Raw genomic sequence first — 15,998 nt, 5'->3', positions numbered from 1 at the left:
ACAGAACAGAAATCTAAGAATCATATTTCACACCTTCAGCCGTCCCACAGCCCAGTCAATTTTCACCAACTCTAGATGCATTTTTAATTTCTTTCTTTTTTTCTTTCTTTCACTGCTGAGAATTGAACTCAGGGCTTTGACCACTCTACCACTTGGACCATGCTTCCAGTTCTTTTGCTTTTAGATTGTTTTTCAAATCAGGTCTTGTACTTTTGCCCTAGACAGCCTTGGACTTGGATTGTGGACCATGATCCACCTACCTCTACCTCCAGAATAGCTGGGATTACAGGTGTGAATCACCAAGCCATTTTTAATTTCTAATCATTCAATTCTCAAAACTTCTCTCCTCACATTACTCTGTTTTCACTTCTCTGAATTATATGTATTGCCTTACCTACACTCACTCTGTCTACCCACTGCCCCACCCATCTGTTCTCTACTGTGCAGAGTAAAATTTCCATACCTGGTTTTAACTGGCCACTTTTGATCACTGGCCACTTAAAATTCAATGGCTTTGAAGTCCTCGGAGGATAAAAATCTAAGCAAAACCTCCAACGTGGTCCATTAGGCCCCATGTGACCTGTTCCCTGCCTACCTTTGCTGATCTCATGTTGCACACAGCACCACCTCCTGCTCTCTGGTCCACCCACTCCAGACTTCTTTGAGCTACTCAGGAGCAAGCTCTTGCTCCTTCCTGCAAAGGGACCGTCATTTATTGTTTCCTCTGCCCGAAATGATCTCCCACGCTGTTTTTACCTAGCTACTGCTACTCTTTACTCAGATCTCAGCCTTTTCTTCCTTCCCTGACTCCCTTAAATCAAAGCCCTCTGGTAAGTTCTTAAAATCCATGTGCAGTCCATTCTTCTCACTTTTTGTAGTAGAATATGTGTCTTCATCGGCTCATCCACTTAACACTGCATCTTTCCATAGATGTTGAACTCCACTGCAGCAAGGGCGACTTCTGATTTTTCTCATTTCTGTGTCCCAGTGCCTCATACATATTTATGTAGTAGATACACATGAATGATTTGCTGAGTAAATTGAATGAATAAACAGGGTTAACGTTCAAGGAATATCCAGGACTTCTGATCCTGTAATATAACCAAAATTAGTATGGAAGACAGCATTCCCTCTACACTAAATGCAAATAAAAACATCCAACATCTCATCAGTTTCCAGGATGTCACTGTTTAACTACAGTGTGACTACTACTACCTGAATCATTGTTAAAGAAGGATAAATTCTGTTCAGTTTATATTGTTTGTAAAAAGCAGAAGATATTAAAAATAAATAAATAAAGCAGAACTGGGCGCCGGTGGCTCAACCTGTAATCCTAGCTATTCAAAAGGTAGAGATTAGGACTGCCATTTGAAGCCAGCCCTGGCAAATAGTTCATGAGACCCTATCTTGAAAAACCCATAACAAAAAAGGGCTGGTGAAGTGGCTCAAGGTGTAGACCACTGTGTTCAAACCCCAGTACCACAAAAAAAAAAGTGGAAAGTATATACATACATTTTTTAAAAGATTTCCATTAAATTACTTAAGTTTTATTGCCTACAGAAAATCCATTTTATGAAATACTTGATTGTTTAGAAGCATTAGACTATAAAATCACAGGAACAGTGAGGAAAGTATTCATGTCTTCCTTTACCACTTACCTTATTATTCCCTAAGTAAATTTAATACCATTGTTTCATGACAGCAAGGATTAAAAAAAAATCTGGGAAAAAATGAAAAAGATCTTTTAAAAGGGAGACCATAATGACAAAAGGTGAGAATTCAGTATCTATATCTTTTCTCACTGTATTTTGTTTTCTTTTTCCTTTCTCTTATAGACGCAGTAGAGTTCACCATTACCAAATATGGACAGCATTACTAGATTGGATAAAACCTAATACAGAGGTAATGGTTGAAAATGTAAAACAAGTTATTATCCATGAAAATTACAACGGATCCACCTACCAAAATGACATTGCTTTGATGGAAATGAAAAAAGTTTCAGGCCAAAAAGAATGTCGTACCTCTAATTCCGTCTCTGCCTGTGTCCCCTGGTCTCCATATCTGTTCCAACCTAATGAGAGATGCATCATTTCTGGCTGGGGTCGAGAAAAAGGTATTTGTTTTATAATTTGTTAATCATCATCCAGGGGTTGGAGATGAATGGGAATAGAAATGCATGGGAGTGAATCTTCTAGAACTCAGAGAGAAACAGGATCATATCCAGAACATATCCAGAAGAGTGAGCATCCAGCAGGGCTGGCTGCATAGGCCTGTGACCTGTGCAGTTTCCCAGCACCCATGATCAGAATGCCCCAAGCTTGATTTACCACTCTGCTTGTCACCATCATGAAACTGTTAATAATTGTTGAAGACATCCCATCCCTGATTTCCATTTTTCACTGGGTCCTGCAAATGGTGCAGCCAGTCCTTATCCAGAATTTCATAGGACACTTCTACTTTGTGATCCTGAACATTCACCAAGGAAAAATAGAGTCACAGGGAGTCACACAGTGTGGACTTTCTGGACTTGTTGAAGAGATATGAATAGAATATTAGAAGGTGGAAAGTTGGAGTGGAGTAGTGGTCATAGGAGACTGGGAAAGGCAGGGAAAGGACAAAAATAGTTCAGTAAGGGGCACCAAACACAGGCAGAAGGGAAGAAGTACTTCTGATTCTGTAGCACAGAAGGATAACCATATGTAGAAACAATCTATGATATATTTCAAAATAACTGTTAGAAATGTCGTTCCCAAATGACGATCAAAGAAACACTCAGGAGTCACTGAGCAAGGCAAAAAGAAAAGTTTTACTTTGCAGAAGGGTGCAGCCACAGACCATAGTCTGATAGGCAGAACACACAGAGCGGGGAGTCAGCTCAGTTTTTCTCTCTCTGCCCCTCAACCTGATTGACGGGTTTGGGTTCACAATCTTTGAGACTGGTTACTTAGAAAAGGGGCTCATGGGGTTAAGGGGATCTTGAAGCTGGCAGAAAAAGAAAATATTTTGGGCAATATTCATCTGTAAGCAAGCAGTTTGAGATTAGGACATCTGGGGGATAAACAGTTCTTTGTTTGACTGCAAGACTCTTGCAAGGTCCAGCAACATTTCACAAAGCATGTAGGCAGCAATTCAGGGAGGTTAGCTGCCATCTACACAGTGATAGTTTTACATTAACTCCTTTGACAGCAAAGACCTAACTTTAGTTGATTCTCACAATAGCTAGAAGAATACAAAATTCACAACATATAAAAGTAAAGTTCAAAGGATGGAAATGCTCATTATCCTGATTTGATTATTACACGTGCTAAGCATGTATCAAATTGCCATAATGTACTCCATGAAGATGGGCAATTATGTTGGGTAATTGTCTATAATCCCAGCACTCAGGAGGCAGAGCCAGGACTGGTGGTTCAAGGACAGCCTGGGCTATATAGCAAGAGCCTGTCTCATTAAAAACAAACAGAACTGTGGGAGCAGATTACGAGAGGCCTATGAGAACTTGACATAAGCACAACTGTGTCAAATGATGAGCAGGCTGAGTTTGGCATGGCCCCAGAGGTAGAAGGGAATGAAGCAAAATGCAGCACAGCTGCTTTTCCTAAGATGTTTACATTCAGAGAGAGAGCAGGTTTCTCTTGTTACAATGTCAGGCCCCTCCCCAGGACTGTTGCTCCACCTCCTTGTTTACCACTCTATATAAAAGACTCAGGAAGGAGGACAGAGGTTGATTGATTGGCTGGCTGGCTGTTTGTGAGGGGCAGAAGCTATTGCCCTGGCGGCTTGTGAGGGGACTGCTGCTACTGCCAAGGTTGGCTGCCTGCGAGGCTGCTGATCCTGTGGCTGCTGGCTGTTGGCCAGCTGCTGGCAAGGGGTAGCTGCAGTGGGCTGCTTGTGAGGACACTGCTGCTGCTGCTGCTGGCTGTTGTGTGTCTGCGAGTCGGAGGATCTAGACTTTAAGACAGAACGTGGGACTATGCAAGTCTGAGAGCCAAGATTTTAAGAGAGATTAAAGAAAACATGGAACTGTGCGAGTCTAAGGAAAGAGACTTTAAAGAATAGAAAAGTAAGGTTTTAAAGAATAAAGAAGCAAAATAAGAGAAGAATTCATAGAGAAAAGAAGTAATGAGGCTGTTGTGCATCTCCATCGGAGCACCCAGCACACCTGGTTTAGCTGTTGCAAAGGGATAGCCCCAGTATATGTTGAACCAGATTCCTTGTAATCCTTCTCTCTCCTATTCCATTCCTTGTGTCCCGCCCCTCCATGAAAAGAAAGAGAACATGAGGACTTAGGGTGAGTACTTCAAATGAACAAAATGCAGATACGGAGAAACAAATTTTTACAAAGACTTGCTGAATTAGAGATTAGATTAGAATTAAACTAGCCAACATCTTTCACTTTCTCTTAGATTTAACCTTGAAATTTAGCTTCCTTTTGGTCTTTCAAACTCCATTAGCTGAAACCCTAAGTAACTTCATAGCACTGGTCTTACAGACTTTCAACGTTTCTACAGTTGCCACGCTGAAATTTATAAATAAATGTGTAATACAACCTACACTTGTGGTATATTTGAATACCCGAGACTTTAAAAATACTAAATTTTATTAGGAATAATTCATTCAGAAGGCATTAATTCATTCTTATATTCTGTTTCTAAATAACTCAATAAGTACATTTAAAAATGAACACAAAAGAAATAAAAAACATAATAAATTCTTACTTAGTCATCACTTAGTTTCCACAATTATCAGCATTCTGCCATTTTTGTGTTATCTCCCAATATCCATCAGGGTCTCAATAGGGTAATTAGGAAGGCTTATTTATTAGGAACTAATTACAAAAATGGGAACCACAAGGGCTAAGCAGAAACCCAGGACTAGCAATACCAGAACTGTCATCACCCCTAGATATGAAGGTGTACAGGAAGAAGTTTCAGGAAAGAGAAAGGGTCTCAGAGCAGGCAGCCTTGAAAAGCAGTAACTAGAAGGTTACAACTAGCCCCAATCTCGCTGTCCTCCCCTTTCATGGCTCCTTCCTGCTGACATCCTCTTCCTATGAGATCAGCTGGAAAGCAGAGGCCAGGGGACCCCTGTGAGGCAGTTCCCATGGGCTAGGTTCTTAGGGCTGGGGCAGGGCATTGATGGAGGAGATAGATCTGAGTGAGGGACAATCAGGAGCTGTTCCACAGATTCCGCCACATATTTTTCCTGTAGCATATTGAATCAAATCCCAGATGTAATTTTACCCATGAATACTCCAGTTTATGGCTTTACCAGATAAGAGCACAAAACCATTTTCATACCCAACAAAATGAAAGTAATTCCTTAATATAATCTAATATCCAGTCCATGTCTAATATTCCTAATTTACTTACAAAATTATTTTTCCAATTAGTTTATCTGAATCAGGATCAAAAGTTCACACATTGAGTTCAAACCCCAGTGCCACCAAAAAAAAAGCTCAAAAGTTCACACATTGCATTTAGTGACTATTTTTCTTAAATCTCTTCCAATCATTTTTTTATTCATTTATTCATAAGTGCACACATTGTTTGGGCCATTTCTCCCCACCCTCACTTTCCCCCCCACTTCCAGGCAGAACCTGTTCTGCCCTTTTCTACAACTTTGCAGAAGAGTAGACATAAGCGATAATAAGAAAGACAAAGCGGTTTTGCTAGTTGAGATAAGGACAGCTATACAGAGAGATTCCTAACATTGCTTCCATGCACAAGTGTATTACAACCTGAATTGGTTCATCTCTACCTGACCTCATCATTACTTCCCAGTCACCTTCCCATATTGACCTCTGTCATTTTAAGTTTACTCTATTAGCTATTGGTGCCCAGCTAAACACACTTTTTTTTTTTTGAGTTCTTACTATATGACCCTTCTCTTTCCTTGGACCAAATATGTTCAAGTTCAAATTATCACTTAACTAAAAATGAAATTCCAGCTCCCTTTATTAATTTCCTCACAGAGACACAAAAACACACATTGATAACTTCATATGTACTTTCTTCATTTGTAGAAATTAGGAACTGTAAGAGGATCAAAGGTATTTAAGTATGAAGAGCCCACCACTAATTCATATCCAGTTCTGCTGAGCTCAGCCACTGAAGGGGCAGGATTTTACCTCAGTCATGACAGGGTGCCAATTCTCCATGACCATGACTTCAGCCCACTTGTCAACAACCTCCCTTGATTATCCATGTGAGTTTAGAAAGACAGAGAAACTAGGGAGATGAGCGGAGTATGATTATAGATGTTGAGGGATTATCCTCAAAAGTTTATATATATTAAAGAATTTATAGATACATATTCTCTTATCTTCCTAATGGTTTACTCAGTTATGAGAACATGTATTTAGATTTCTCATTTGTGATTTCTTAATGTCCATTCTTCACTTTCTTTAGATAACCAAAGAGTCTATTCACTTAGATGGGGTGAAGTTAAGCTGATGAGCAACTGCTCTAAGTTTTACCCAAATCGCTTCTATGAAAAAGAAATGGAATGTGCAGGTAAGTGCCAAGTGGTTTATCTAGGCTGTCTTTGTTACTTTAATGAAATACCTGAGGCTGGGTATTTATAAAGAAAAGAGGTTATTTAGCTCATAATTTTAGAGACTTGAGGTTGAATGTTGGCACCAGTTCAGCTCTGGGAGCACTTCATGGTGATGGCACCACCATGGTGGAGCATGGTTGAGAATGAGAGGTCACATCGAAAGATAGGAAGCAGCTGGGTGTGGCACTCCCACCTGTAATCATAGCTACAGGAGAGGCATAGGAAGGAGGATCCAGGCCCACAAGACCCTTTCTGGAAAATAAAACAAAAAAGGATGGGGCATGGCTCAAGTATAGAGCACTTGTTTAGCAACTACAAAGCTCTGAGTTCAATTGTCAGTACTATCCTTTCCCCCCAAAAAAGACAGGAAACTAAAGAGAGCTGGACTTCTTCCTTCTATAATAAGCCTCTTGAGAACTGACTCAGGGATCCCACAAGAACCACCATAATCTCTCTGAGGGCACATCCCTCACCTACTTAAGGACCTCCTGCTAGGCCTCACCTCTTAGTATAGCACAAAGAAGATCATGCCTCCAGCACACGAACTCTTCTGGGACAAACTCAAACCATATCCAGTGAGTTTTAAATGTTTGAAAATCGTAAGAGTGAGGAGCAAGTGCCCTCCAGTTTTGAAATGGAACTCGGGATTGCAATGAATAGACCAATGCGGTGAAAAAGCTCAAAATCTGCCAGAAAGCAATGTCATGGTGAAGAAGACAAGCTCTTGTCTTGCCAGTCACTTGTTAGCTGTGCAAACTCGGACAAGATAGCTAATCTCTTTGTGTACTGTGTAATTTGTAAATTAAGAGAGCTGAAGAATGGCTCAAGTGGTAAAGCACCTGCCTAGCAAGTGTAAGGCCCTGAGTTCAAACCCCACACCATTAAATACAGAGAGAATATAAGATGGTAAATGAATTTTGCAGTCATTTGTAAAATGAAGAAACTAATGATACTTACCTCATAGGATTAGGGCGAGGAGTGAAATAGCGAATGACTAATACCTATGAGCAATCAGTAAGTACAAGATATTCCTATTATTTTCCCAGTCAGTGTTCGATGTTACTCTCATCTCAGTATACAGTTGCAAAAGCAGAAAACACAGGCAGAAAGAACATGCTAATTTAGGAGGAGGATCAGAACACTTCCAAAGTATTTTCCCATCTGCATCTCTCCAACTCTGCAGGCCCTGTAGGGAGGGAGAGTCCCTCTCATTTCCTCTCAGGAAAGTGTAAGAAAGCGGGCGTTATTACAGGAGTTCCCTGGTGGAGGAGGCAGGGAAGGTGGTGTGGCAGCCCTGATAAATGGATGGAACTATGTGATTTTCTTTTTCTCAGGTACGGAAGATGGTTCCATTGATGCCTGCAAAGGGGACTCAGGAGGCCCGCTGGTGTGTATGGACGCCAACAATGTGACCTATGTGTGGGGCATTGTGAGCTGGGGTGAGAACTGTGGAAGACCAGGTTTCCCAGGTGTTTACACTAAAGTGGCCAATTATTTTGACTGGATTAGTTATCACGTAGGAAGATCTCTTATTTCTCAACACAATGTCTGAAATCCTCTCTCTCTCTCTCTCTCTCTCTCTCTCAAGCTGCACTTATTCTCTTGGGAATTCCATTTTAATAAAAATAAAACCATACAATTAATACATCTCCAGGGGAAAATTAAGTAAATCTTAGTGAATATTTTTTAAAGTCTCTTCAAAGTTTATGCTATATTGGAATTTTACTGTATAATTCTCAAGTAAATATTTTGGTCGAACATACAAGTTGTTGCTGTTTTGGGTGCTGAGAATTGAGCCCAGGGCCTCATGTATGCTTGGCACCATTGAGCTAAAACTTCAGCCTACAAGTTTTATTTGTCAGAAAATTTGATAAAATCGTCTCTTCATGCAGGTGTGATGTATTGACTATATTAAAGATTTAGCTAGTTGAGTGACATTGGAGTCCCATAAGCCTGGATTCAAATTACTGTAGCAGGGAAGAGGGCCAGAAAAGAAACAGACAAGTTTGTGTTCTGATAATGAGGCAGGGGGAAGGGATGGCATGGCAGAGAAATTAAACTTAAAGAATTAAAACATCAAAAAGGTCACATAGCACTGGGGGAATGAAATAGCCAATAAAGTCACATACAACCATATATGGGTTAAGCTTTGCTTTTTGCTTCTGTAACCTGCTTGCAAGGGTATATAAGGTGAGACCCCTTTGTTCTTGGGGCTCAGCCTTTGGACATGAGTCTGTGCCTGTACAATAAAATGTTGCTTCCTGCTAAACTGCCTCAAGTGTCCTGTATCTCAGTTTGAGATTCCTGCAACATAGGCATGTTCTCATTTGGTGGGGATGGTCTGTCCTGTTGGGCTCTGCTATTTGTTAAGGGTAATTTCAGTCCCTTGCCATGAAAATGTGACAGATCAGTCTTGTCCTTCCTGGAATCCAAGGTGATTGTGAAATGACTGCAGAGAGCATGGCTTAGAGCAAAGACAAATACAAAATGGAGGCAGGATGCCAAGTTTTTCTCTTAGTTACTTCCTGGGCCCAAGTAAGGAGTCAGTGCTTTTCAGCAAAAGCAGTCTAAGTAACTCTTACACAATCATGTGTGTGAAGTGTCTGGCCCAAAGTAAGCAGTCAACAAAGGGGGATGTAATTTTTTAAAAATTCTTTTTGTTTGTTTTGGCAGCACTGGGGTTTGAACTCAGGGTCTCACGCTTGTAGGCAGCCACTCTTACTGCTGGAGCCACTCTGCCAGCCAGAGGAGTGTAATTTTTATGAACTCTTCATTGCACTATCATTACAAGCTCAAAAAGCTTGTAACAAATGAAAAACAGTCTAACTAGAACCTACTGGTAATTCTCATAGAAAGAACACACCTATTCCCAATACTTGCCATGGCGCCCTGGATCCTACTAGAAAACACTTTGAAACTGCTAGGAAAATAAGATAAGCAGATATTTATGGTGCTGGCTCAGAAGAAGTACTGCTATCATTTTTTTATGGATTCTGTATAGAGCCTAGGGAGCATACAGAGAAACATCAGAACTATCAAGTTACAAAATACCTTGCGTTTTATGGTGATTTGGTAGTGGTGGTGGTGGTGGAGAGGATGGAGGCAGGATCTCTCCTACAACTCGAGATCCCCCTTCTTCCTCCACCTCTGGAGTACCAGAATTACAGGCGTGCCCCACAAGACCCAGCTTTTTTTTTTTTTTAAACTACATTTAAAGTTAGACTGATTTTCCTCACCAGGGAAGGAAACTTGGCGTTTTCACTGTCAAATCATTTTGTTCCTACAGAAAGTCTAAACCAGCATCTAGCCATCCTGGTTAAATTCGGGCACCGCCATGGCCTTGGGTTGGCGGACTCTCAGAGTCCACATTCTCCCAAACGTGGCCACAGGGGTGTCTTCACCGGCGGACAAGGACCGGAGGTGGCAAAGCCATCTTTGCAAGATGAGATCAGTTTTGACAAACGTGACTGCGTTTTCAGGTGGAAATTGAACTGCTGCCCTGGAACACTAGCACTTGTTTCTCCGCAGTTGGCCACGCCCAGAGAAGCTGGGGTGGCAGGAGCTGAACCCCGACAGGCCAGGTTAGGCTACGGGAGAGGGGGTGTCATTCTCCACTGTGGCTGCCCGGTACCACCACTACCATCCCTGCCCCAAGTAATCAGACAGGGCACACGCGGGGCTTAAGTAGTTTCACAGACCCGCCCCCGTGGCTGTCATCTGAGTCAGCGCGCAGTGCCGAGAGCTTCGGGAGCGCGCCCGGGAAACCACGTGGGCGAAGCGGCCGCGCGCTCCCAGCGCTGGCGTGCTGACGCGCCACGCTCCGGCGCAGGCGCGCACGCGGCCGACAGCCCAGGGGAGCGAGCGCGTGGTGCCGCGCGTCCTCGCGACGGGCACCGCCTCCTCGCGGTAACGCGGTGAGTGAGGCGAGGGCCGGGAAGGAGGAGGCTGGGCTTGGAGCCGGCCGCGGTCGCGCCCGGGGCCCGCGCCGCCGCCTAGGGCGCCCCGGGGACCCGGCCGGGCTGTGTGGATGGCCCTGTCCTGGCGGCCCGCACTCGTCCTCCTGCTCCTCCTGGCCGCCGCCGTCGGGTGCCAGGAGCAGGAGCAGGCGCAGATCACCGACTGGAGGGCCACCCTGAAGACCATCCGCAATGGCATCCACAGGATAGACACGTACCTGAACGCCGCCTTGGACCTGCTGGGCGGCGAGGACGGGCTCTGTCAGTACAAGTGCAGTGACGGTGAGGGCCGCCCGGGACTTGGGACGAGCTAGGTCGTGGAGGTGTGAGTGACAGGTGCGGGGCAGACCTTGACGGTGCCCTTTGAGTGTGGGGAAAAATGAACCCCTGCAAAATCCTCCGGTTCGTGTGAGTACGCGCTGTGAACTATGTTATTCCATTGCTGTGAGCCTTTTTTCCCCCTTTTTGCAATGGCACTGAGTTGCCTAAGAATTCGTGAAGTCTGAGTCCTGGGAATGGAGTGAACAGACTGATTTTACCTCCGTACTTTTGCGCTGGTGAAAGAGTCAGTTGAACCTATAAAGCTAACTGAGCATTTAAAAGTCATGCCGTATTAACTTTCTAGAGGACTAGCATTAATTCCTCTTTTTTCTTGCAAAACTGTAGAAAATAAATAGCGACCTTTGTACAGACATCTGGTGGACTGGATTGTTGAGAAAGGTGTGCAGGATTGATGAAAGTTCAGTACTGTTTCAAGTACTGACATAGTCTATCAATACTTGACAGTATTCTTTCCTTGTTTATTAGCGACCCCTTCTCATTTTGGGGCAATATTGGTAAACTTTTTCATTTATTCCTTTCCTAATTTTAAACTTTCTATTTGAATCTGAGACCTTGTTTTGTGACAATGAGTAATAATAAAGTCAGTATTTCAGGCAAGGATTCTTTTTTTAACTTCGATTTCTGTGAATGCTTATTTTAATATCTCAAAAGTACTTGGGCTTCTGTATGGAAATTCAAAATGTTAAGATCATGTTTCCAGTAAGATTAGCCAAGACCTGGTCTAGTTAATGCAGGCAGCTGAAAACAATAGGGAACTCCATGACTTTAATGGATAAAGCTAATTGTATGTGTGAACTGAAAAGGAACCTGTACCATGCAAAACTGCCACATGCTGCTTGTAATTCTCCAAGTAACTAGCTACTTACATGTTAGTAAAGATAAAGAGCTAGCTGTATTTGTTTGTCTGAAAGTGCTGAACAGGTGTCATTGCTTCTAAAATTTATGCCTAAATGTTTCCACCAGTATGTATCAGGAAGGGTGTTTTTGTTCTTGTGGTGCTTATTAGGAACAATAAATATTAACTTAAGGTATTAATCAAAACAAGAATAAATTTCATTGAGTTGGAATTGTCTGCATGTTAGCCTTTGCGGAGGCAAAAGTTATGGTTTTACTTTGTCATTCCCATTCATTAGAGAACCAACCATGTGGCAGCTGTTGCTCTACTTACTGAAAATTCAGTAGTAACATACAAAATTCCCTGTCCATGGAGCTGATGATCTGGTGAGAAGAGTCAGTCAGTAAACTAATAATGAAGTAAAGTGGGCTGAGTAGGTCTGCAAAATGCGAGTGCTTTGAGAATAATAACTCAGAAAAGAAAGATATCAGTGATCACTCTTTTCAATAGTATGTTCAAGGAACACCTAACTGACCAGAGAATCTTTGCGCAGAATCTGAAAGTGGTAAAGGTGACATTGCCATAATCTGGGGATGCAACATTCCAGGCAGAGGGACCAGCTAGAGCAAAGGACCTCAGTCATACCAGTCAAGGATAACTGACAGTTTTGGCCTGAGCCAAAGAGAAGGATGTAGTTGCTATTTACAGAGATAGGGGAGACTTGCATGGAGTAGTCTTAGCTATGAGTCTAGGTATGTAGAGTTTATTTACATTTAAAATGGCTCTGAAGTTGAGTGGATACTATTCCTACTTAAAGGATTGTTTTCATATTTCCTATTAATTGTTTTTCATCTTCCACAGACCTCACAAAATTTGCCATTTGGAGTTTAGAGCAAGGTCTCCAATATAAAAAACACAAATGAATTTGAGAATTTCAGAAATAGTATGATTCAGTGAAAATCCTTTTGAATGTTAGTACTATCTTTCAATGGATATTAGTTCAAAGTCCCCAGGCAGACAATTCCAACTCAATGAAATTTATTCTTGTTTTTAATGTTACTTGAGAAGTCTTCCTGGAACAATGATTCAGCCTTTCCTATGCTTTGACATGCAAGTGACCAAATCAGAACCAAACAGAAACAGACAAATCCCAAAGCTAGAGGAGCACAGTGATTAAGGGATGTTTTTTTAGTTATTGTGAGGAGATGAAGGGAACTTAAAAAAAAAAAAGTTAATAGGTAGGTAGAAGATGGTCAGATTAAAAGTCACAGGTTGTTGTATTCAGCAGTTCTTGTTTTACCTAAGGAACTGGCATTGTGGAGATTTGTCCCTTAATTTTGGCCATCCTCTGTTGGGTGGGAAAAAGTTCTTAGAGTTATGTGAAATTATTTAAGAGAACAAATTGATGTTTTGCATTTAGCCTTAACTTTTCTCCCTGATAATCAGAAGATTTAAGGAAGAAAACTTTTCAGTTTCTTTTGAAAAATAAAAAAAATTGGTTTATAAAATGTTTTTAGAATTGTGAATAAATTGTTATTCATTCACTGACATCTATGGTTTTTTGTTTTTTTGGCAGTAGTGGGGTTTGAACTTATGGTCCAGTGCTTGGTAGACAGGCCTCTACCACTTGAGTCATGCCCCCAGCCCTTTTTATGTTGGTTGTTTTTGAGATAGGGTCTTGCTTTATGCCCAGATTGGCCTGGACCGTGATCCTCCTATTTGTGCTTCCCCATGTAGCTGGGATGACAGGCGCACCCTTCTTCACCCAGCTATTGGTTGAGATGGGGTCTGGCAAACTTTTTTTCCAGGCTGCCTTTAACTTTGATCCTCCAAATTCTTGTCCTTGGAGTAGCTAGGATTATAGGCTTGACCCACCATGCTGATCATTGGTATGTATTTTAACAGTATCCTTCTGGATGCTGTATTGATAATTAAGATTCAAAAGGGGTTGGGGAGTAGAATGGAGATGGTGCAGAAGTTTAGGGAAAAGGCGTTAGAGGGTTTTTTTGATTGTGGGTTTGTTGGTAGCAATAGAATTAATGAGAAGTGTTTGGATTTGGAGGGTATTTTGAAGGAAGAAACTAAAGAATTTATTTGCCAATGATTTGGAAGTAAATTGTGAGTAGGGCACAAAAAGGATACCAAAGTTTTTGGCCTGATTAACTAGATGGACGGAGTTGCCATTAACTGAAATGGGAGAAGACATGGAAAGAATAGTTTGGGGGTATTAGGAAAGATTAATAGCATATTTGTGTGCTTTTGAGAATGGTTGAGAGTAGAAATACTGTTGAAGGAGAGGGAAGAATTACTGCAGTCATATCCTTGCATAAGTGAGAGGCATGACTTCATAAATAGATTAGCCGAGAGCAGATGGCACATGACTGTTAATAGGAAGGAAGGTGGAAGCTGTAGGCACAAATGTCACGTGGGCAGGAGTTCTGATCGCCTCAGTTTTCTCTATGAAGTAGGAATGAAGGTTATGAGCTTAGAGAAGTGAGGAAATGAAGATGATGGAGATTTGAGGAAGATAGAAAAGTGAATGGACTAGAAAAGCAAAGGAGCGCATAAGAGCCAAGATTGATGAAGGTCAGTGGTTGTGACTGTGTAGTCTCCAGTGTTGGAGAACACAGGTTGGGATTCTACACTGTTCTACTTGCAAAACACAATGGTAAGATCTTTGCCCCAGCTGCCTTCCCTTGTGCTTCTCATCTGCCTCAAATTCTTCCAGGTGAAAAAAAGTTGATCTGTTTGAGAGTATTTACATCAAATTTGGAAAAGAACTAATAGTCCATGCAAGTACTTAGATTTTGGCCATCCATCCAGATGATAAAACATAAACCATCAAGAAAAGGAGCTATTGTTTATGTCAAAAAGTAATTTAATAAGTAGCCTTTCTATGCATTTGTACCCATAGATTTGTGTGTGTGTGCATATATATATATATATTTTTTTTTTTTCTTGTCAGTACTGGGATTTGAACTCAGGGCCTCACATTTGCTAGACAGGTTCTCTACTCCTTGAGCCACTCCACTAGCCAGGTTTGTTTGTTTTCAATTCTTCCTCCATCTCCTTTTTTTCTTTGCTTTCTGTATCTGGGTACAAAGTTTAGTAAACAATGGCCCCAACACATTTTGGTGTTTTGATTTGACACTAATTTTGTTTCTCCAACTAGTATATTTTTGCTTGCTTTGTAAAACCTGGCACTAGTAGAAATGCTACGTTTTTAACATTTTAAATCATGTTTGTAATTTTCATATTTGATTCAATTTAATCTTGAATAACTTAACAGATAATTTGTTTTGAAATAATGATTTCAAGGTAAAGGTGAATTTAGAATTTTAAAACACTTTAAAATGCAAACTGGTTACTTCCTTTTTTCGCCTGTGGATAAAGAATATTTTAATTTCAGCAAAGAATATTTCCCTTTTTTTTCTTCTAGTAATTTCTTGGGTACTCATTATGTTTCACACATGTTCTAGGTGAGCAAGACAGAGATGCTGTCCTCATAACAACTGTTATGCAAATTTGGTCAATAACACTAGAAAGGAAGCTAAAGCAAACCCAGGCATAGATACGGAAGGCTGGAAACATAACTCAAGTGGTAGAATGCCTGCCTAACAAGTGTAAGCCCCTGAGCTCTAACCCTAGTACCTCCAAAAAAATTTTAAAAAGTGGGAATGGAAGAAAGGGGTGCTATTTTATATGGAGTGAGCTGGGAGAGACTCTCTAAAGAAGTGACATGAGCAGGTTGCTTCTAAAGTAACCCAAATCCAGATATACATACCCACTTTACCACTTAAAGAGGGAGCAAATTTTATCAGCATTTATTTTACAGTGTTATTATCCAGTGTTTCCCATTCAGTAGATACTGGATCTTTATCACTCAAGTTTTTCACCCTCCCTCCTTAAGACAATTATAAACACTAGCCCTGTTTGAGATAACAATTTCTTGTATCCTCACACCTCCATTCGCATTTTTACCACTTGATTCTTTGTATTATCTCTATTCATCTTTTTTCCTCTAATGTGGGCACATTTGTTTGCTTGTTTTTCCTAACTTCATTTGCTTTTGATAATTCTCCTGGTCAGTAATTATCTTACAAAATGAGAAAATGTCTACATGTATTAATAGAGTTACATACATAACATGTATTGCTATCACACATCATCAAAATTTAAAGCATTTTTATACACTTGAAATCCAAGAAAAGTCTGTGACTTGAGATAAAATACAAAGGCAAGAAAAGATAAAGTTACTGTGGTTGTATGAACATTGAGAGAAACATCTTCCTGGTAAAAAAGAAAAC

The 15,998-nt window shown here is 41.1% G+C and overlaps 2 protein-coding genes across 4 annotated transcripts in view; both read left to right on the top strand.

Annotated features, from left to right (window-relative positions):
• Cfi (complement factor I) overlaps nt 1–8,827 on the top strand; it is a 41,171-nt gene extending 32,344 nt beyond the window's left edge. Inside the window, exons 14-16 of the mRNA XM_074041530.1 lie at nt 1,836–2,113; nt 6,411–6,515; nt 7,893–8,827. Coding sequence (XP_073897631.1) covers nt 1,836–2,113; nt 6,411–6,515; nt 7,893–8,110 — 601 coding nt within the window. The 3' untranslated portion in view covers nt 8,111–8,827. The remainder of the gene's footprint in view (nt 1–1,835; nt 2,114–6,410; nt 6,516–7,892) is intronic.
• A 1,651-nt stretch (nt 8,828–10,478) lies between these two features.
• Pla2g12a (phospholipase A2 group XIIA) overlaps nt 10,479–15,998 on the top strand; it is a 30,302-nt gene continuing 24,782 nt past the window's right edge. For all 3 annotated transcript variants that reach the window (XR_012435651.1, XM_074041522.1, XM_020177134.2), the window contains exon 1: nt 10,479–10,796. Coding sequence is in view for 2 of the 3 variants with exons in the window: in XM_074041522.1 (XP_073897623.1) it covers nt 10,586–10,796 (211 nt within the window). In the remaining variant the exon portion in view is untranslated. The remainder of the gene's footprint in view (nt 10,797–15,998) is intronic.

Source organism: Castor canadensis, chromosome 9 (assembly GCF_047511655.1).
Source record: "Castor canadensis chromosome 9, mCasCan1.hap1v2, whole genome shotgun sequence".
NCBI lineage: Eukaryota > Metazoa > Chordata > Mammalia > Rodentia > Castoridae > Castor > Castor canadensis.
Note: the sequence above shows the minus strand (reverse complement) of the source record. Positions and strands in the feature narration are given on the sequence as shown.